This window comes from Falco cherrug, chromosome 5 (assembly GCF_023634085.1).
Source record: "Falco cherrug isolate bFalChe1 chromosome 5, bFalChe1.pri, whole genome shotgun sequence".
Taxonomy (NCBI): domain Eukaryota; kingdom Metazoa; phylum Chordata; class Aves; order Falconiformes; family Falconidae; genus Falco; species Falco cherrug.
In genome coordinates this window covers 51,511,918-51,533,302 of record NC_073701.1, presented here as the reverse complement: position 1 = coordinate 51,533,302, position 21,385 = coordinate 51,511,918, and the positions used below count along the sequence as shown (strand labels likewise).

Genomic DNA, 21,385 nt, shown 5'->3' with positions numbered 1-21,385 from the left:
ATAATCAAAGAGGAAGAAAAAAAGCCTTCTAGATTATTTAGGCAGGTCACACATTGGGTCAGCTTTGGATGAGGCAGCTAAAGAACAATCTACTTCTGAATATTTCATTGCTTTCTTTGGGAGAATATTAGGTTATCTACTTAAAAAGGAACTCGGAAGAATTTGTTTTAAAAATGCCTAATCTGATCCACTTACAGTCAGGGAAAATCTTTATCTTCAGTAGGTATAAAATGAGTCTCAGCAAAAGTATGGCCAGAAAGAACTTGTAGCTATTAAGTTAGATGTGTCCTTAAGATTTTAGCAAGCATGTGCTTGCCTGTTCTGAGGTAGGGCGTACAGAAAGATGTCTGTGTGCTATAGTAGTTTGTTCAATTTAATTGCACTAAAATCAGGGCTGACTTAGATGTGGATAATACTGGAATTAGGCTAGCATCTCTGAGTCTCCTATAATACCTCTTACGGGTTTAATTTTCTTTGGTGATTACTGACAATAAAGACAAGAGTGTAGAAATCAAAAGGGAGCATTTGGATGGGTTACATTAAATAACTGCTTCTTCAGTGCTGGATTTCCATCTCTGTGACCTTGCCCACTTCTGACCAGGGACTTGTCTGTAACAGTCCTTTAGTGCTCAAACAACTTCTTGTGATCTCTGTCAAAGCAGTCATCACAGTTGGTAGGAGAATTAGCAATGGCAGACCTGACTGTACTCCGTCGCACCAACTTTAGCCTTATATAGCTTCTCTGATGTCAAAAAAGTTGTGCTAGTATTGAACTGCTGCCTTGTGGGACAGAATCACACCTGGCTATATTCTTAATTTATAGAAGTCAATACTAGCTCTTGCTTTTCTGCAGTGAGGAATGGAATGGTGGTGAGGAAGGCTGGAGGTGGCAGGAACTGAAGGATATATCAGTTATCACACAAGTAACTTTTCTTATGTTTTATTTTACAGAGTTTTCATAACAACTAATGGTTCTAGAGTAAAATAATTTCTAGGGTACAAGAAAATCAAAATGTTTATTCAAAAAGTGGAAAAAGGTATGTTCGTTTATTCAGTGGCTTGGGGAATGTGTGTTTTTGAAAATAAATCAGAGTAAAAACTCATCCTTTCTTTGCATAAGTCTAGGGACTTTGTTGCAAACATGCTAATTTACAGCAAATTGAGGACATGTCCTAAATTGAAGTTACTTTAAAAATTTTATAATTTTCTTTAAAACTATGTACTTAAAGTAGTTTACATAATTCAGAGTTTACTGCTTCAGTGTATGTCCTTAATATAGTTTACATGATTCAGAATTTACTGCTTCAGTATGTGTTGTCTAGTTTTATGTTTTGGGTTTGTTTTGTTCTTTTTTGCCAATTCCCTTTTGAAGAACATCAAAAATGAATGCTTCCACTGAGACACAGTCAGGCAACTACTTATAGCTTTGAGTCTCAAGAAGTTGACAGGACTGCTCTCCCAAAGTTTCCCATCTAACATCATGTGGTAAATGCTGTCCTCGGGCTATCAGATAGATGCAGAAGTTCTCCATGTAATTCTAGGGCTTGGGCATTATCTGAGGCTAGGATATGGCTGTCACCACAAAAAGTAGCTCCTGAAAGGATTTTCTGCAGATACAGTCATATTTTCCTACTCTGTTAAATGCCTTTATTTTTCTTTTCCTAATGGAGTATTAAAACTGTCTTCCCCTTTTATAAAGATTATGCTTTTCTTCAGTTTTAAAAGATTTTAATATATTAAACATTAATCTTAAACTGAAAGGATCTGAAACAATATCTGTTACAAATGTTTTCTTAACTTGAGAGCATCACCTTGACCACATAGTGCCCTGCCTAAAATGCATTGTACTTTAAAATAACAAGGTAAATATTTTGAATGACGTGATGCCTTAAGTCCAAATGCAAGCACTGTTAAACACTGATTGCTGTGTGCTTGCTATCAGCCTTCAGTTTAAGCTGTATTATCCTCCTCATTTCACTTCTGAATTTGTCTCGCTGCTGTCTCGATGGAAGAATCAGCAGAGAGATGATTCTAATCTGTGATGGGGTTTGTAATATATGTTAGGTCTCACTATTCCATCATATATTTTCATTTAATTGGCAACAGTGGAGAGATGTATTAAAGCTTTTTCCTCCCTTCATGGTTAGATGGCTCTATGCAACTGATGTTATATTCATATCTCTTGAGATACTGCATATTAGGGCCTGTAAAGGATGAAATCACTGTATTGTAGTTTAACCATTCTTTCTTTCAGTTAGTGCTTTTCATATCCTGAAACAAAGCACTGAAATCAATAGAATATTGTGATCAGGCATTCCTTGCACTTAATTATGTATCTCTATTAATTTATTTAATTTTTGCCTTACTTAACATTTGTTTTAACAGCTGTTGGTGTCTTGTGATTATCTGCTGTCAAACAGGCTGTACTGTACAGCACTTTCAGACCTCTTCCAGTATCTAGGAGGAAAATATCTGTGACAGTTTCTTTGTTAGTAATTTAAGTGTACAAGGAGAGAAGTTGCCAAAGGCAAACTCCCGACACATGAATTGTATTCTGTTGTTTGACCATTGTATTAAAATAGAGGTGGAACTGTATGTTCCCTGCTTTTGATATATGAGTGTCTGCATTTCTGGACTGCAGTGTGAAGTCTCCTCTCTGACACCAAAAATCTGCTGCAAACACATTACACTGTGAAAAACTTCCAGTATTTACCACTTAAGCCAATACTGTAGTTACATTGGTTTTGTCTGAGGGGTGCTCTCCCCCTCCTCATCACTAACTTGCAGAGCAGACATTAGGTAAGAATAACGTGGGATTAATTTTCAAACATTAAAGCTGCACGTGGTTGTTGGCTGTGCCAAAAGAAGAGGTAGCTTATTTCTGCTGTTTAAACCATTCTGTGGTGTTCTTTGCTGGAAAAATGAAGGGTTGTGATGTCCTATATTTTGTTTTTTTGGTAGTAAATCTTAGTTGCTCTTTCTTACTGGTCTAAATATGAACCCTCTTAAATTTGTTCATAACAATCAATTGCTTTTGAATTTACTTCCTCTAGTGATGTAAAACTCCCCTGGTGTCAGCCTTCTTTTCTTTTGATGAATTTTGCATGTTTCATCAAAGGTGTCAAAAAAAAAAAAAAGAAGATATTTTCTTTCTTTCATTCATTCACCGCTTTTCTAATGTGTGAGAAGATTCTGTGGGACAAAGGATTCTCTATGTAGAGCCTGACAGCTTGTCTGGGCTCTTTCCTTTATCCCAAAAGAGAAAAGTTCTTTGTTTCTGTTGGTTTGGGAGATTAAATTCTATCCCTGAGTGTGTGGTTGGATGGAAATGTTTGTAAAGCAGCAATTTTGTCTTGTACTCAGTTTAATGTCTTTATAATGTTGGGAAAGACCTGTTTCTTTAAGTGTTGGTTATAAGGGATGTTATTAAATTGATTGATGCCTTTTCACTATTGCCTCTGTTGTTTTGCTTCGGTTTAGTTTATGCTTCGTGACCGAAAAAAAAAAATAATTGCCAATAGGATGTAAATTCTTGTAATGCACTCACCTTAAAACACCTTCCTATAACTTTATTGAATCGAGAGAGGCTGGCCTGTGTGCTGATGTAAATCATCGCAGCACCAACTAATCCAGGGTGATTTGGTTGGGAACTTGTTACAAAATGCTTGTATGAGCCTGAATCCTGTAGTTTGAATTGCGACTAGTGACAGACCTACTTGAGTAAGAGACAAAAATTTGTCCCTGCCTATGATACTGAAAAACACCACTGAAATAGTTTAAATATGAATTTTGACAGATGTCATTTTTCTTCTACTGTTGTTTGAAAGGGTTTCTATTAACAAGTAAATTACAAATCTGTGTTTTGTTGAGGGTAGGAGATGGGAGAAGTTGGGTTGAAACTGGATTTTGCTTTTACTAATATGTATATATTGAAAGGTTGTTTATTGTAGTTGCAGTCCTCTTGCTCTCCATGGAGAAACTTTGCGAGAAAGGGAGTGGGTTTTTACAGTGCTTGCTTGATCTGAGAAAGTTCTTCCCTCCTTGATTTTTAGTAGAAGAGGAAGCTTCAGATAGGCAAGATTGACATTAGTGGGGCTCTGTGTGATAGAATAAAATGGAAATAAATACATTGATAACCGGGGTTACTGAGGGAGATGGGAGGAATGAGAGCGATTGCTCAAAGGCAAGTATTATGTTTCAGAAAATATTTCCTAGTTCGGGAATTTGATTTCATATTCACAGCTTGAACGTGGACAACATAGACAATATGCTGTGATACCAGGTTTGAATTTTTCCCAGACCAAGCTAGCACCTTTTGGGAGAATAACTCTTCATGAAGTGCTTCAGGGAGGTCGGTGGGACCTTGGGTCCTGCTTCTGGCTCCTGCTGACCTTCTGCAAGTGCTGCAGGAAGGCTGGCTGGGAGCCTTGCCTTGTCATCAGTGGTAACATTAGGTGTCTGGGATATCTTGCTCTTGCGATGGACCAGGGCTCTTGGATTGTAGCACTGAAGTAGCAGAAGCTATGCAGACTCTGCAGGTGGGGAAGGCAAGATTTTGCCTCTCTGATTTAGGGGCATAGTTAACTGACCTCATATTTTGGGAGGTAAGCAGAGAGATCTCTCAGGTGAGAAGCAAGTTCTTGCCTTCAAAGCTAGCAAAGGCTTTCAGATCACAGTATCCCCACTGAAGTCAGATGAGTGCTGCAAGATGGTGATAGAAACTATCTTATTGGCTTCTATTTTTGACTCACATGCTTCATTAGTTTGAATTGGGTACAGACACTGAGGGGAACAGGGATGAAAAGGATCTGAACAGCCTCACTTGCACTTGTTTCCTAGCCTCCTTGTCCACATCAGGGCATTGCAGCCTCGCTGTCCTAGCTGCTACCTTGTGCTGTGGCTTCTTTCTGGTTAGAGTGTAGTAGCTGCGCAGTAGTAGTCTGTGCAGGTGAATGTGTGTGGATGGTGTCTCTCTACCCTTCCAGTTAGCTGTTGCCTGGCTGTTCTCTTCTGTGGACATCGCAGTGTGGAGGGTGTTCCTTGATGGGTGTCCCAGCATGGGGCTCTATCTCCTGTGCACATCAGGAATGCACCTTCCTCGTCCCCAGCTGTCCTCCGTAGCTATCCAGTGCAATGAACAGTGTTGTGCTGGAACAAAGCTGAGGTGGTTGACCTTTTTTGTGGTGGAAGAAAATAAACTGCAGAAGAGATGTAAATGCCAGAATGATCAGTAGCTTGCTGGCTGGGGTGCTTCAGAAGCATTTTCCTTGCACTGTTAATCTCTGCTCTGCCTGATTTCTAACAGGGACTTGAACTTTGTTCTTTTCCATCTGAGACAAGTGTCCTGAGGAGTGTAATTATCTATCTCTTCCCCCCACCCCTCAATGTACTAAAAAGCTTTGTTGGCAGTGCCTGGCCAGGGCTATGCTAGGAAACCACACAGTGCCCAGGCCTGGGCTGGAGCACTGGCCTGCTGTTCTTCATTCTGCATAATTGTTAGCATCTTCCTTGGCATGCTTTTGTCCCCTGCTGTTAGCACCCTTGCAGATGATGTCGGGGCACAGTTTGTGGAGTATGATTGGCCAGGGACTGTTCCCAACAAGCAGTGTGGAAAAAGCCACCTGTTTTAAGGAAGAAGTGTGAGAGAGCACCCATCTGGGTATGAGTTGCAGTGGAGCACCACTGTTAATATTTGTCTTCAGGACCAGGGAATGAGCCTTGTTGGCTTTATTTATTAGGATAGGCATAGAACTTGAGATCAGCTTACTGAGTTTAGGTTGCTCTTGTACCTGACTTTTTGATTGATGAACTCTATATAATGGCAGAGCCTCCTCAGGTCAACCTGAGAGACTGTTTTTACTGTCCCATTGTTTGTGCACTCTGTTTTGGTATGGGAGATACCCTCTTCTGATTTTGACCTCTCTTCACTTGGGGTCTTTGCTTTCAAGTAGGTAATAACTGCTGCATTACAGAATATTTGAGAAAGTCTGTCAGAGAGTTTCAGATTTGCTCTGTTTGTGTCTCATTTTAACAAGCTTTTAATCTTGGACCCCGCAAGCCTTGCTGTGAGAATGTGTTTCTATCAAAAGTTTTGGTTTTAATGATTGAATCAGGATTTTTGGACAAAAATATCTTACATCTGAAAATTCTTGTCTGGCTGTAAAACTACATTCAGCAAAAGAAAGGGACAGAAACTAAGTTGATGGCTTTCCTGCTCACTGTGCACTTGCACTAAGTGCTACTAACTTACCCAGGAAAGTTAGGACCATTTTTTTAATTTGTCTCTCCCTGGCAAAACCGCCAGTCACCTCTTGCCTAGGTAGAGCTATAGTCAGGGAAAAGGGCAAAGCCAGTAAGGCCAAGCAGTAGCGTCAAGTGAGAGAGGGGGGACTAGGTTTTTACAGGTATAGTGCAGTTGCCACTTGGCATTTAGGATCCATCTGGGGATATTTTGATACCATATTGTTCTAGGGGATGAACCAAGCAGTAAAAATGCCTAGTTAATGTTTCAGAACACTTTAAGTGTTACTTCCAAATAGAAAAATAAGGCTTACGCTCCTGACTGCCCAGTCGTCATACAATGGAAAATAGCAAATAACGCATCACTGAATGTGGTGGCTGTGCGGCATGAATTGCTTTTACATCTTCATAATCTACACCGAGCAGAATTGCTTACTGCTGCTGTAGCCATAATTTGCAATGAATAAGGTCTACTGAGTAGGATCTCTTTTTTTTTTTATGTTTTATGTAATTATACCTAACAAAAAAGCAAGAACTTCTGTATCAAAAATCTTCAGATAAAAATCTTTACAAGTAATGGAGATAAGGATTTTAATTTTTTTTCTTAAGTACATACTCCTGTTTAATTTTATTGGTTTTCCTTTTCTTAGTGTAGCTCAAAGAGCCATGAGGAACTCTTTTTAACACTATACCTATAAACAGGAGTGGTAGAAGTTTAAAAAAAGCCCCAGCCTATAATAAATTCATATGCAGCAGAGATGGTATGTTGCCTTTAGCTTCTAAAATATTTGTCTACATGCTGTAAATGGAAGTTGAAATTATTATTGCCTGGAGTAAGAGTGGACAGCTATGGCATGAGTTTGCTGTGTGAGCAGGGATGCCAAATGAACAAGTGAGCAATCAAACCCTTGGTGTTACCAATGATGGCTGTCAGCTGGAAGGACCGTACTTCCCTCTTCTCAAAGACTGCTACTACATACACCAGGACCACCTGATGCTTCACCTAAATCTCCAGCTTTTTGCTGTACACCCTGACTTAACAGTCTCCCCTGCACTGAAGAGGCCAGCCTGAAGAGCGGGTCCTGTGCAGGCTTGCGTAGACCACGTGCCCTTCACCAGGGATGATCAGTAGCAGCTCCGCAGCTGGGCAGATCTGCTGACTCTCAACTCTTATCCAGCAGTTGCAATAGATCAGTGCTGGGCAGCAGAGAAAACATCGCTGTTTTATCTCTCAGATTCCTCTGGGGCATTTGAAACAAATTTCTTCCTCTTATGAAGAGAGGTTCAGCCTTAGTCTACAAAAGGGATCACTGTCTGGTTGGTTTCCAAGCAGAGCGGCTGATCTTACAGTGGCCTTGGCTGTTGTCTTTGCAATGATTGTGCATGCACAGAGTGATCTATGGAGATGCAACAACCTTTTTTTTCCAGGTTGGCATTTTCTTCTCCAAATGTCAAACGTAGTAAACCAAAGCACGTATCATCTCCCTGCCAAGTTAAATCCATTTGACCTGAAGTGTGTGTGGTTTTTTTGGGGTTAAAATCAAGTAGGCTGGTATTGATTAAACAGCCACAGAGATCATGGATATTAGTAAAAGGGGAAGCAGGTTCTGCTGTTGTACTGTGTTTCTCTCTGCGGTTTATTTTTCGTTCCAAGAGCTGTTTGCCTTTTGCAATATAGAAGAGCACCTTGGAGCTGTTAGGAGAAGCAGCAGTGACTTTAGCAGTGGGACTTTTTTGACTGCTGCTCTCCCTGTGAGGGGTGGGCTGGGCTGATATGGACAAGAAACCAGTGATTCAGCTGACGAGGTTCCCCTGAAACTTCAGTAATGAGATTCTTGGTTAGGAGAAGACTGCAGTACAATACAGTTGCTGTTTCCTTTGGGAGTAAGTCTTTCAGGAACCAGGATCACCCTCTTCTCTCTTTCAAAAGATAAGTAAACCTGAGTGTACAGGGAAGTGTAGAGTATTTTTGTCACTATAAATGAGTATTTTTTAAAAAAAGTATTTGTTAATGCTTAGCTTACTTTCTCAAAGACTCTTCCAAACCTTTGGAAAGCATGTACCCAAGTGTTACAGCCTCACAGATAGCACGAGAAGCCTCACTGTGGGTAGACTTTGCATTGCCACCTGCATGTTTGTCAGTGCTGAAGCTTGTCCCATCTCCTGAAATTCACGAGACTAAGCCAGAGCTGTTTAAGTCCAGGCAGTTAAACAAATATACAAAAGTGGACTAGCAAGCAGAGTATTTTGTGAAAAATGAAGTGGAAATTATCCACTTCATTTCCCTGTGTTTCAGTGTCATGGCGTTAGTTCAAGCTGAAGGCAATATTGTTCTGGCTGTCATTCCACTTGCTTTTCTATTTGTGTTTTGCTGTTGCCTCTACAGATTATTAGTAAACCATAAATTACTCTCCTAATAATTCTCCTAATGTCTATTATTTTCTTTTTCATTTTGATGCATGTTTTCTGTAACAGTAATTTGTTAGTTTACAAAATGGAAGAACAAAAGAGATTGCCTGTGGATCTCAAAACAGTGCGTTAATCACAGTTAAAAGAAAACTCTGAGTGTCCACAGGTTTTGTACCTCTTTGTGTAGGAAGATTTCCTTGCTTATTGCAGCATCACTGAATGTCACCGTCCTCTTTCAGCAGTTCTTAATTCCTGAAATTTTTATAGTGATGCCTTCTTTTTATTGGGAGATCCGTGTTTCATTCTCAGAGATTTCATTCTTTGATCTGCATAAGGGGCAACGTGAGTGTTCACTTTATGCCTTCTGTAGTGACTGTCTACTGGTATAGTTTGTTCCCAGCCTGCCAGCATTTCTGTGTGCTGGCATCAGTTCTGCTATTGACTTTTTTGAAAGAGTAGGAGCTAGCTGTTGGTTCTACCAGGGGATAACGTTTCAACATATCCTTGACTTTCTTTTTTCAGATTGTATCTGCAGCTGGGTGGAGGCACTTAAAAATTGCTGGAGAAGTCCAGTTCTGTAACATTCCCCTTCTCTGTTAGGCTGAGAGTGACCTTATTTTTATCCTTGAAGCCTGAGTTATGAAGGAGGTTATTAAGCTGACTGATGTCCTGCCACTATTGCCCAATTTTTTTCCAGCCAGGCCTTCAATTAGTTTACAATTCTTGCCAATGCAAAAATTATTTTCAGGCCATGAGGAGGTAAATTATCTGAGATTATAAAATTTATTGCTGACTTTAGTCAAATGCTTTGTTAATACTGGGAAGGAAGAAGAAATTGCCCTTTGCCAGTTTTGCAGAAGGACAGTTGTTTTGGTGCTGTTGCTAGGCCTGTTCTCCTGTGAAACACCCTGAAGGAAGGAGATATGTGCAGTGAGCCCAATCCTCCTCCTAGGGATAATGATTGTACAAGGTGGTTTTGATTTTTTCCTTTACTCTTTAAAACTGCAATCATTGTCTTGTCTGTTCTTTGATATAGATAGCCTGTTAAAGTAAACAACATCACCATAAGGCACATGTGCACTCAGATTACAAACTACTGTCATGCCTGACTGCAGATGTGGCAGCAAAAATAGACAAAAATGAATTGTCCATTCTCCCAGTTGTGCATCTTGCCACACACTATGTTATTTCCCTTGCTCTTTAGCTGTAGGTTGCATGTGATTTGTAGAGAATCTCCATTTCTGTTTTTCTTTCCTTTTTTTAAGAGTTTTAGGAGGACACTTTACAATGAGAAACTTAGAAGACAAATGCTTTGTCAAGCTTGTTCCCAGAAGAGGTTCAATTGCAAGAGACAGGCCTGTCTGACTAAGTGCAGTTTGGTTATGGGGTGCTTTTAAAATTGATCTGTGGAATTTCATCAGCAAAGGTTGTGTTTACAATCTGCAAATCTGGTGTATAGTGCGCTTAGCTTGGTACAGCTGCAGTGCTGTTTTTTACTATGTATATATGCATATCCATACATGTGCATACATTTCCATACATGTGTATACATATACACACACCCACCAGAAATACACATACTTGTTTAACAAAGCAAATAAGTACACATGCATACATTGTTCTGAAAAGCTAGCACTTCTTGAAAGAAACTTTTGTGTTTCTTAGGAGAAATTTCATTATGAAAAGTGAAAAGAAAGGAAAGGTCTTGAGTTCTCGCTTACTTCCCTGGTTGGTAATGGCCAGCAATGTCCCTATTGCAAAAGCTGGTGTGTTTTGTGCATTCATGCCTTCAGAATATCTTTGCTCTGCTTTCAGGATATGAGGCAATTGTTCATAATAGGTTAATTGTATTTCCAACCAGGTCATGTTATGGAAAATAGTTTTGCTAGAAGAAAAAAATATTTGTCTCAGGATCTTGTGCACTTACGTGAAAGCTGGGGCCTGCTATTATGTGTTATTGAGAAGAAGGATGCAGTGCAAATCTGAAAAGTGTCTGCTTTCATCTTTGTACCTCCTTACTTGTCTTTCCCCGCACTTTTAAATAGATCCTGCATGATAATGAGAAGTTGTTATGTAAAATGTTGCTGTGCTGATAAGAATGGTTCATGACATGATGATGCATTTATGGTACAGGTACCTGGAGCTGGAAAGCAGCGGTCATCGAAATGAAATCAGGTTGCATTATCGTTCAGGCAGTCATCGCTCCCACACAGAAGTATTCCCATACATTTTGGCAGATGATAAATGGCACAGGCTTTCCTTAGCAATCAGTGCCTCTCACTTGATTCTACATGTGGACTGCAATAAGTAAGTAAAGAGTATTGTTATATAAGATGATGTCACATTTGGAACATTCCAGCTTTGACTAAATTAAATGATAACAACTTGGGACTATATTTTGTCCTTCCTTTTCAGAATTTATGAAAGAGTTGTGGAGAAGCCCTTCATGGACTTACCCTTGGGTACAGCCTTTTGGCTGGGACAGAGGAATAATGCACATGGTTATTTTAAGGTATGCATTCCCTGAAAGGGAAAGTGCGAACTTAAATAAAAATGATTAAGGGACTGGAATATCTTTTATATGAGGAGAGGCTGAGAGAGCTGGGATTGTTCAGCCTGGGGAAGAGAAGTCTCAGGGGGGATTTCATCAATGTCTATAAATACCTGAATGTGTGGGGGCAATGAGGATGAGGGATCCAGACTCTTTTCAGTAGTGCCTGCTGACAGGCCAAGAAGCAATGGGCAAAAACTGAAACACCTGAAATTCCATCTGAACATAAGAAAACAGTTCTACTGTGAGGTTGGTCAGAGTAAGTCTGCTATGGAGATACTCAAAGCCATTTGGACATAATCCTGGGCAACCTGCTGTGACTGATCCTGCTTGAGCAAGAGACTTGATGATCTCAGGAGGTGACTCCCAGCCTCAACCAGTCTGTGCTTCTGTGATCACAACACAGTTCTTGGGGCTGTGGTGTGTTGTGTATCTGATGCAGTGAGCTGTGTTTCCATCAAACTGGACTTCACTAAATAAAGTTGTAGAGCTAGATGCATAGAGTTCAGTGTCACCAAATGACAACAGCAGCCTAAGACAGGGAAAGGTAAATGTCTGAGTGCAGCAGAGTTCCAGGAACAGTATGGTCAGATTGTCTGTTTCATAGCTAGATGCTTTTTGTGTGTCACAGAACACTACAGTTTAGGGAACTCCAATTTCATTGCCTCTGTGGGATTAAGATTTCATCATAATATCTCCTCAGCTCAGAAATGACTGAGATGACTAGCATCAACGAAGAGAGTGCTTTTCCCCCCAGAGGAAGAATATTTGTACATGCTTTTTTGCTTACTGCTTCTGCTTTAACATGTATATATGGCAAGCACCTGGTCTATAGCAAGATTGAAGAAGTGAATGCTGTGTCAAACTGGAGTGTAAATTTTGATTACTATGAGTCCATTAGGTAGCATCATTGGTCACAGTCGCTCTCTGTGGTTTGGCCTCAGTCTTTGGAACTACTTTAACAAATGATGGCATCCCTGTGGATGCATTCCACACTGCAGTCCCATTTTCCTCCCAGTAGGCATCTTTTTATTTGAGCTGCAAAACAGAATTGATGTTGATCACAGACCCAATCACTTTTTAAAATATGGCCTGCTAAATCCTTTTTTCAGCATAAAACACTTTGACCATGGTTTTCAGAGCAAGTTTTGGGCTTTTGTGCTAAAGTAATTTTTTGCGTTTTGAAATACTGCTTGCTATACTTAAATGCTAATTTATATCCTTGTTGTGTATGAAGTACAGAGGTCCAGTGGGGCACTCGGATTTGAAAACTGAAGCGTGATATTTGTCTTTATTTTTCAATTCAATACGTGTTTCCGTTTCCTCCAAAAGCCTAAACAAGCTGCAAAATTATATTTCTGGCTTAAATAAACAGTTGACTACCGGAATAAAATTGGATTGATTCATTGCTTAAACTAATCTCAGATACATTTCATTTATTCCACTTATAATTAATACTTTTAAAAATATTTCTTTTAATTTTTTGTGCCTTCTCAGTTTTTGACTGGATTATATTCTTCATTTTGCCAAATCATAGTTACTGCAAAGAAGTTCATTAGATGCAGAAAAACAAATACTCCAGTAGTGGACTGTATTTTTTTTTTTAGTTTTTGTTTCTTTTCAAGAAAGATAAAATTAAACAAGCTAGATGGAGAATTTTGCCTCAGTTACAAGTATAAACCAGCTTAATAGAAATACAGAAATGGTTAGCTGTTAAAAGAGCATCAATATAGCCAAAATATACTGTGCTAAGTGATTTCTCCAGCATAATATAGTACCAATGGTAAAACTGCATCTGAAAACTTGACACTGTTGTATAGGACATTCATCAGTTTAGAAGATGAAGACTTTTAACGCTTCTTAGTGTTTTGGAGAGCTTGTATTTTTAGACACTCACTGTGTGACAGCTCCTACTGATCTGTTTTTGAGAGGTCCAGGTGCATAGCTATTTCTGAAAATCAGGCTGCTTTGAGTGGATTAAATGCATTGTCCAGAGGGGTCAAGGTACTCAAAATCATTAGTCACTCTGTTATTTGGCCGTATTTGATTTTGAGCCTAATACTGCTGCACTAAACCAGTGTGTCAGCAGGCATATTCACACTGGGATATATTTGTACCTGTTTCACTTTAATGTCTGAATTCTCGAGAGCGTGATTCTGGCTGTCTGATTTCTGTACTGTGTAACTTCTCTTATTAGCTAGCATCCAGTGGTGTGTTAATTGAACAACTAGGTTCTTTAGGAGCCTGTGCAAAGCCTCTCATGTGCTGTCAGGAGATCCTGATTCAGGAGACCAGGTAGGCTAGGTGCCACAGCTCCCTGTTTTTACTTTGGGAGAATGAGAAGAAACCTGGATTCCTGGTGAGTGGCAGAGTCCAGCTCACATCACAGATGATCAAGGATGAATAAAGCTCCTCAAATACTTGGTTAATAGCTAAATCATTTGCATATTTGTCTGTGTGTTCAGTAAAGTGTTTTAACATTGAATGGGTTGGACCCTGCCATACCTCCTTTTCATGAAAATGCTGTAGCTTGGGTTGCCATGAGTTTGAACCTGATGACACCAAGGAAGGAAGGGAGATGAAATTAATACAGTGAGCTTTTTGGTGTGCTCTTTAAAGAGGTCTTTGCTCCTGACTTCCAGAACACGTGCAGTGGGAGGTCCTGACATGGAGCCCTGCTTCAGGCACACCTGTTTTATTCACTGTTAGCTAATCACTGTGGCTCCTTGTGCAGTGTGGGGGAACATCCAGTTGTCCTGGATTGTAGCTTTGTTGTTAAGGGAGAAAGGTAGGCATGGTACTGAAGTACCCTCTTAGTTACCCTCCAGTGACACCTGCTCTTCTCCTGTAAGTCACTTAGGTTGTCAAGTTACCCCCAGTCGTTCACTTGAGATCAAAATTCTGGTTCTTTGACTTTGCAACATCTGTACTGAATGCCCTGTGCATGTGGATGAAATACGGACTTATGCATTTAGCTTGCATTGTGCTCTTAGTGTCGCGAAACATTATGTATATATGCATGCTGAAGCATGTTGTAATTATTTTGCTTTTCCTCATAAGAAGGAGTTTTGGAGATGCAGGGAGGGAGTCATGGGTGAAAGGAGCATCTGGAGTGAATATGATAGGATGGCTCACTTTGAAATTGCGCTTTGGCCTTTGCTTTTAGAGAGCAGCAAAGTGGCTACTAATTATACCTTAATGACTAAAGATGCATATAAATTCTGCCTGCAAGCATGGGATCTATTCTTCTGGGTGAAACTGGCCCTTTGCAGGTGGCATAGTTGAATTTCATGCTAAACTTCCCCCAAGTTCTTGCTAAGGTGCAGCTCTGCAATTGTGTAGCAAACATGTAGTTTCTCAGCTTTCTGCATGCTTTATGGAAAGATCCCCTTCGAGATCGTAAAGGGTTTGCATGAATGTGTTTTTCCTGACTCAAGTTTCTTTAATCTTCACTTCTATTTGACAGAGCTTAGCAAAAAATTTGCATTTTATTTAAAAGAGTGTTTCAAAGTAACTGAAACTGCAGCTGGTTTTCAAATTACTTTTAAAGGTCATTTTCAAGCTTTTCTGCAATGGCTAACTAAAAATAACGGTGAATTCAAAACAACCGAACTCTTACCAATAATTACATCTTGACATTTAATCCTGTGTCTTTAAAAATGATTCAGTATGTCTGTATTTGTACATCTATCTATTTTATTTTCTGTTTATTCTTCAATCATTGCATTGGGTCTGGAGAAGAGGCTGTGTATTCTAAGTATTGTTTTTATCTGGCAGTTTTTCTGTGTGGGCTTTAGTGTTTTACATGGTGAATGGAAAACACAATTTTGACAGGTAAAAATAATGTAACCCCTTTTTTTTTTTTTCTCCACTTATATATAGGGCATAATGCAAGATGTGCAATTGCTTGTCATGCCTCAAGGATTTATTTCTCAATGCCCAGATCTTAATCGCAGTAAGTCTATTAATTCTTATACTATAAAATGAAAGGTGTGCTCTGTACCTACTTTCTGTCCTACAAGGTTTCTTAAAACCATGAGTTTCCATGTACTGGTTTTCAGCTTTGACATGATTGAACCTATTGTTAATACTTTTAAAAAAATTAATATACATATTTTGTTACTCTAGCGTGCCCGACTTGTAATGACTTCCATGGACTTGTGCAGAAAATTATGGAACTGCAAGACATTTTAGCCAAAACATCAGCTAAGGTAGTGTTTACTGAGAGTCATAGCATGGGAAAAATGAGGACTTAGGTTTTAATTGCTCTTTTTAGATTATTTGTGCATATATGGGTATGTGTATGTGGGTGTATGTGGAACGTCCCTGCATGGTATATTTATACGTTTGTATTTCTATATCTGTGCCTAGTGTCTATACATAAAAATTCCCAGTTTAGAGAGCTTTCTTATGTTTTAATATTTTTATAGAATCATAGCTTTTAGTAGTAAACAGAATCCAAATCCCTGAGTTAGGAAAGGGCTCATAGATGTTCAAGCTCTGTCTATTAGGCTAACAAGTCAATAAACCTAGAACAAACTAAATTACTGTGCTTAGTGCTTATTGCAGCAAGACTTACTGGTTCAAGACTTTTCTAGATTTGAGCTGCCAAAGGCATGTTCAGACAAAATACATGCAAGACAATGAATTAGAAATCCAAAGCAGAATTTTCTTCTTTTTTTTCCCCCTAGAATATCACACCAAAGGCATTCATGCTGGCCAGTGAACATAGACTGGTCTTGTGGTTTTAAATGTCAGTTCTTTAGATGTCTGATGGAATGCTGTTACCTGGCTGATTTGATACACAAATGTTAAAGATGCCTTGGTTGAAGTGGAGAAAAAAAATTGATAACAGGTTGATTTTGAGCTTTACCTCCAATTTTGCCACTCTACTCAGATTCAGGTCTTTTGTGCATAACCTAATATCTGCGAGTAGTTTATGTAAAGCAAGATTCTTGGTCAGTTCACACATACAAAACTGAGAAACCAGGGGCCATACCCATCTTAACCTACTCTGTTTGTTTCATGATGTTCCTGATGTTAGAGAAAGATGAAGTGCATCATGCCTTGCTTCTTAATTTCCATCTCTGAATGGCTGATGGTTTAATCGTATTGTATTTGACAATAATTGTTTTATTATCTTTGACTGCATTTCCCATCATGTATTCTCTCATCCACATGCTTGATAATAAGGGGGACAATTTCAATCATGTTTATATTAATGTGACAACCACTTATAAATTCAAAACTTTTTTTTGTGAATTTTATATACAGTTGTCCCAAGCTGAGCAGAGAATGAACAAGTTGGATCAGTGCTACTGTGAAAGGACCTGCACAATGAAAGGCATGACTTATAGAGAGTTTGAATCCTGGACGGATGGCTGTAAGAACTGCACTTGCATGGTATGGCTACTATTTGAGTGGTGACTCAGGAACTCTAGTGTTTCCTCTGATTACAGTTTTATTGAGGCAAATAATGAGAAAACTTCCAAGTGTATGCTAGGCAGTAAAAACAAAGTGTTAGAAAACCTGTTCTAAATCTAAGGGATATTATTAATAAATACATTTTCCTATTGTTTCAGTAGTGCCAACATGTGTAGCTCTACTATATTTCATGTCACCATACACAGATGTTATGCAGTATACTTAGGTGTCATATTATTCCCATGCACTGGGTTGCATTCTCTGGGTAATTAATTCCCTGCTTTTCATCACTATAAACACAGACATTCTCTTAGCAAATGATTTAATAGATTCCTTGTGTCTGATTCCCTTTGGTTGCCTTTGGTTACATCTCAGTAAGCAATAAAGAGGAAAATGTCAGGGTCATATGCATGCTCTGTTATATCGCAAATGAAAAAGATTTGTTGCGTGGATGGAAGATTCCCAAAGGTATCACAATTCCAGAACTGATTGCAAGTATCCTTTCAGGTACCAGACTATGGCATCTTTGTTACTGTCCATACACGTAAAACTCATTAATTCCATTTTAACTCATTAAATGCCTAAACCAAAAGCCATTAGAAATTAGTGGAAAAGCTGCTGTTGTCTGTACTGTACCTTAGATTGATTTGCTATCTATAATTTGCTGAATGGTTCTCCTCTAACTTAATATGATTTTGATCTTTATATTTCTGGAGAGATATTAATTTTCTTTTTAATGTTCTGTGGTTGATGAGAAGAAGACTTAGTCCATGGTATCAAATCTCCTTGATAGCTATTTAAAATTTAGTGTTAAATGCATTACGTATTTTTGTCTTAGATTTTTCTTGCAGCTATGATATTATTACCTTTTAAAAGTGTATTGTCTCTTATGTAAAAATCAGAAAGCAGAGTATTGTTCTGTGAGGTTGTTATTTCACGGTGATCTGTCAATTTGCTGCTGATTGACAGAATGTTTTACCTCCAAATAGGTTTGCCTCTAAAAAAATTAAATATTTATTCATTACCATTTCAAAGAACACATCATACATGTCTAGAAGATTGTATGCATGATATTCTAAAGGTATAGTTTCTGTTCTTGTTATTAAAATAAATATGTTAAAATGTCTTTTTGGGTGTAGTTAGAGAGTTCATTGCAGTTAAAAATAGGTCTTTAAGTTCCTGTGTTTGAGAACATCTCTGCTCTTGCTAAATATAAGTACCAGTTAAACACCTTTTGTTCTTCTAGAATGGTACTGTGCAGTGCGAGGCTTTGATTTGCCCCCTCTCTGACTGCCCGCTTAACTCTGCCCTGGCGTATGTGGATGGCAAATGCTGCAAAGAATGTCAATGTAAGTTTTACTGTGGTGCTTCCTTCTAATGAGTATTTTGAAATCTGTAAAGCAACTGAAGCTTTCTGTAAACGTATCAGGGAAAGAATTGGTCAGGGAATGAAATAATTGAGTTGAGGAATTGGGGAACTTAGACTTCTCTGAAATATTTTGGGAAATTGATAGTCAGAAGTTTTCAGTTTTTCAGGTGTGGATATTTTGTTTTATTTTAGTGATTTTTTTTTTTTTAATGCATAGACATTTTATCAGTGTTTAAAAAGAAAAGAAGTTATTTAAGAATCTTTTTGCAGACTTCCATAGTCTATCTTTCAGACCAAATTGCTAGAAATTCAAAAATGATTGCCTGGTGTTTGTTTTGACCAGTGTTTCTAACACCTCTACCACAAGAAGGATGTACTTTCAACCTTATGCTATAGTGCTAGAAATGGATGTTCAGATTTATGATTCTTCTTCTGTAATTAAGGGAAGAGAAAACTCATACTAGACCCAAGAGACCAGCAAAACCCAGGCACCTAGAAATGTTCTTTCGCAAAAGGTCAGACAGAATTATGCAGGAAACTGGATAGAGGTAATTCAATATTGTCATTTAAGACAGGTGATTACTTTTTGGTTTTATAGCATTTTGATTTTGTTGCAGATAGGGCCAGAGAAGGGGAATTTTAGGTTAATCACTATCTAGATGGACTTTACGTAATATTTCAGGATGATTATGGATGTGTATTACATATGTGATGGTTATTTATTTTAGGCTATGGTGGAATCCATTCTTGAAATTAAGCATGAGATGCACATGCTTCTTTATTCTGTAAATATTGAGATTTTTCTGTGTGGTTTCATCAGTCTTCTGCTGCTGTGTAAAACTCCTTACAGAGTATAGAGAAATATATAACTGGTTGAAATGACATGTTGTAAGATAAAATTCAGGAAGACGTTTTGTACTCCATTGATCTTGCTCCCACAGGAGTTTATTAATATTTAATTGTGTTAAAGTTACACAAACCATCCCATTTTATGAAACCTTATTAACTTACTCAAGTAGATTAATTCTAATTGAGAGGAAATGAGAATTCAAATACTTTTTTTTTATCCAGCTACACAGAATTTCAATGCATATTAGATGGCTCAGGGATGTGAGATGTGTGGAGTTCAAGCCTCTGTTTGAATCTTTGACCATGTTGGCAGAGTTTGAAAACCTGATCCTCTGAAGTATGTTTTTGGAATGCGCTACCTGTAAGAGTTGGGAATTCTCCATCCAGATGTTAGCGGGAAAGTGGTCACATCATATGAATTCTTATGAAGTTGTTTTTTATTGGGAGTCTTGACAAAGGTCAAGAAATGTGAATGAACTTATGGACATTGACCTTGTCATAAGGCATTGCTGCTTACTCCAATTAAGATGCAGTTCTGGTGCAGCACACTGTGAAGTTTACTCTGATATTGTCTTTTTGATATTCTTAATACTATCAAAAGTCTTTTAGCTTCCAGTGTTGTTAATTTGATGGCAGTATGTGATTCAAATTATACCTAACATGCACACATGTAACTCTTGTGAAAAACTCCCCAAAAATGATTAGATCAAAAAATATATATAAAAATTGCTTTTGAAAACTTATTCCTAATTTCATGTAGGTTATTTAAAATGCTTTTTTTTTTTTAAATAAAAAAAACCACACAACTTTTAAAGTGGCCAAATCCCTGGAATGAAAGGATGGAGAGTGTAAATTGGAGTCCCATTGACAAGATAGTTAAATTCCAGTGAAAGAGATTAAAGAGTGGAAGTTAGAGGCAATGGAGACTGCAGGACCCTTACTTATTCTCCAGGCCGGTTTGGTGGAAATGCTGAGTTGTCACTGAGTTCATATATATATATATATATATATGTATATGCTAGCTGTATCCTGTCTTCTTGGTGTCTTCAGCTCCAGGTCTGAGCTGATTGAGGTCAGTATGCTTGATGACCACAGTTCTTGCTGGAGGGGTCAAAGCAGATTTCCTCCATTTGGATAGATTCTGAGAATAACTTTTTCATTTTCAATTCTTAGAACAGTATCAGAGGGTGTAGCATCTGACTAAATAATGCAGAGTGAACACAGATGGCTTATAATTGGGAAAAGATCTAATTAGGGTTTGTTGCTCACAGAACCACTAACCTTAGTATTGGACATTTGGTCATAAATGCTGAGAGAAAGTGCTGCCTAACACACTGTTCTTTAGCTGGGTTTAGTGCTTGCTTCAAGACAAAACTTGTATGGATATCTCTGTGTCCTTCCTGGTATTTGTGGTACCTTATACCAGGTGATGGGCTGTTTCTGCCAAACTGTTGTGTGAGTAGAACTGCCCAGGCAGTGGTAGCTGTGTCGGCCCTGTGGCTGCATCTCACCCAGTGCTGAGTGCTTCCCTCCATGCTGCTTGCTTTCTTCTGCTGGTGTTTGAACAAAGCCACCGGTCATCAAAAGAGCAGGGGGCGTGTCTGATTTAATGACAACTGGCATAGATGAATAGAAGTGTATAGCGCTTAAGTGACCAGCAAGCAGACTTCCCAGGGTTTCGGTTTTATTTTTTTCTTCTTTTTTTCTTCCCCCCACCCTCCGAGTGATTGAGGATGGGTTCATTCTGCATGTCTTTAGACATGTAGAATTTGGGAATATAATCTGAAGTGGCTTCAATTACAGTAGTAAATAAAATAGGACAGGCACAGTCCTGTGGCCCTGAGGGCTAGGTGGCACTTCTGGCTCTTATCTACATGGCTGAACTTTTTTCCCCTTCCCCCTGAACAGAGTATCTGCATCCATATGGCTGAGTAGGTATGGGCTCTGATCAGCGCTGTCCCCCCAGCCGTGCCTGGCATTGCTTCAGAGCACGTTGGCTGGTACAGGTCAAAATGGGGCCATGATGTGTGCTAATGCTTAAACTGCATGGAGGAGTACAGACTGTCATCAAGTGCTCTGAAGGCTGTTGTCATGTATTGTTTCATTTACCTGTTGCGTTTCATTTACTAGTTACAGACGCCACCAGTTAGGCTCTCTTGATAGCCAGTGAAGGAGACTGGCATCTCCAGAGGGCGCTTGGTGCTGAGAGGGGCTAGAAGGGATGGGATGAATTGCCTTCTGGGGGTGGATGCCTGTTTCCGTGCACTGTATAGGGAGCCCAGGCGATGAGACTAGATACCAAACTTTCAGACAGCTAAAGCTGTGAGGTTAATCTTTCCATCAGTTACTGTAATGCATATCAGTATGTCAGATAAGAATGGAAAGTGCTGGATTTTTAAGCCTGATTCTGGCATCAAGCAGTTATGCTAGGAGACTTGTGGGCGCCTACCACACTGCCAGGCTTCAGCTTTACATACTGGACAGTGCAGCTTTGTTGTATCTCATTTGATGACATTTTCAATGTTTTAGAAATTTCACCACAA

General features: G+C 38.9%; 1 protein-coding gene across 1 annotated transcript in view; it reads left to right on the top strand.

Annotated features, from left to right (window-relative positions):
* The window catches only part of NELL2 (neural EGFL like 2), a 150,256-nt gene that overhangs the window by 22,952 nt on the left and 105,919 nt on the right, over nt 1–21,385 (top strand). The window contains exons 4-9 of the mRNA XM_055712519.1: nt 10,783–10,956; nt 11,065–11,161; nt 15,083–15,155; nt 15,329–15,411; nt 16,475–16,603; nt 17,871–17,973. Of these exons, the coding sequence (XP_055568494.1) occupies nt 10,783–10,956; nt 11,065–11,161; nt 15,083–15,155; nt 15,329–15,411; nt 16,475–16,603; nt 17,871–17,973 (659 nt within the window). The remainder of the gene's footprint in view (nt 1–10,782; nt 10,957–11,064; nt 11,162–15,082; nt 15,156–15,328; nt 15,412–16,474; nt 16,604–17,870; nt 17,974–21,385) is intronic.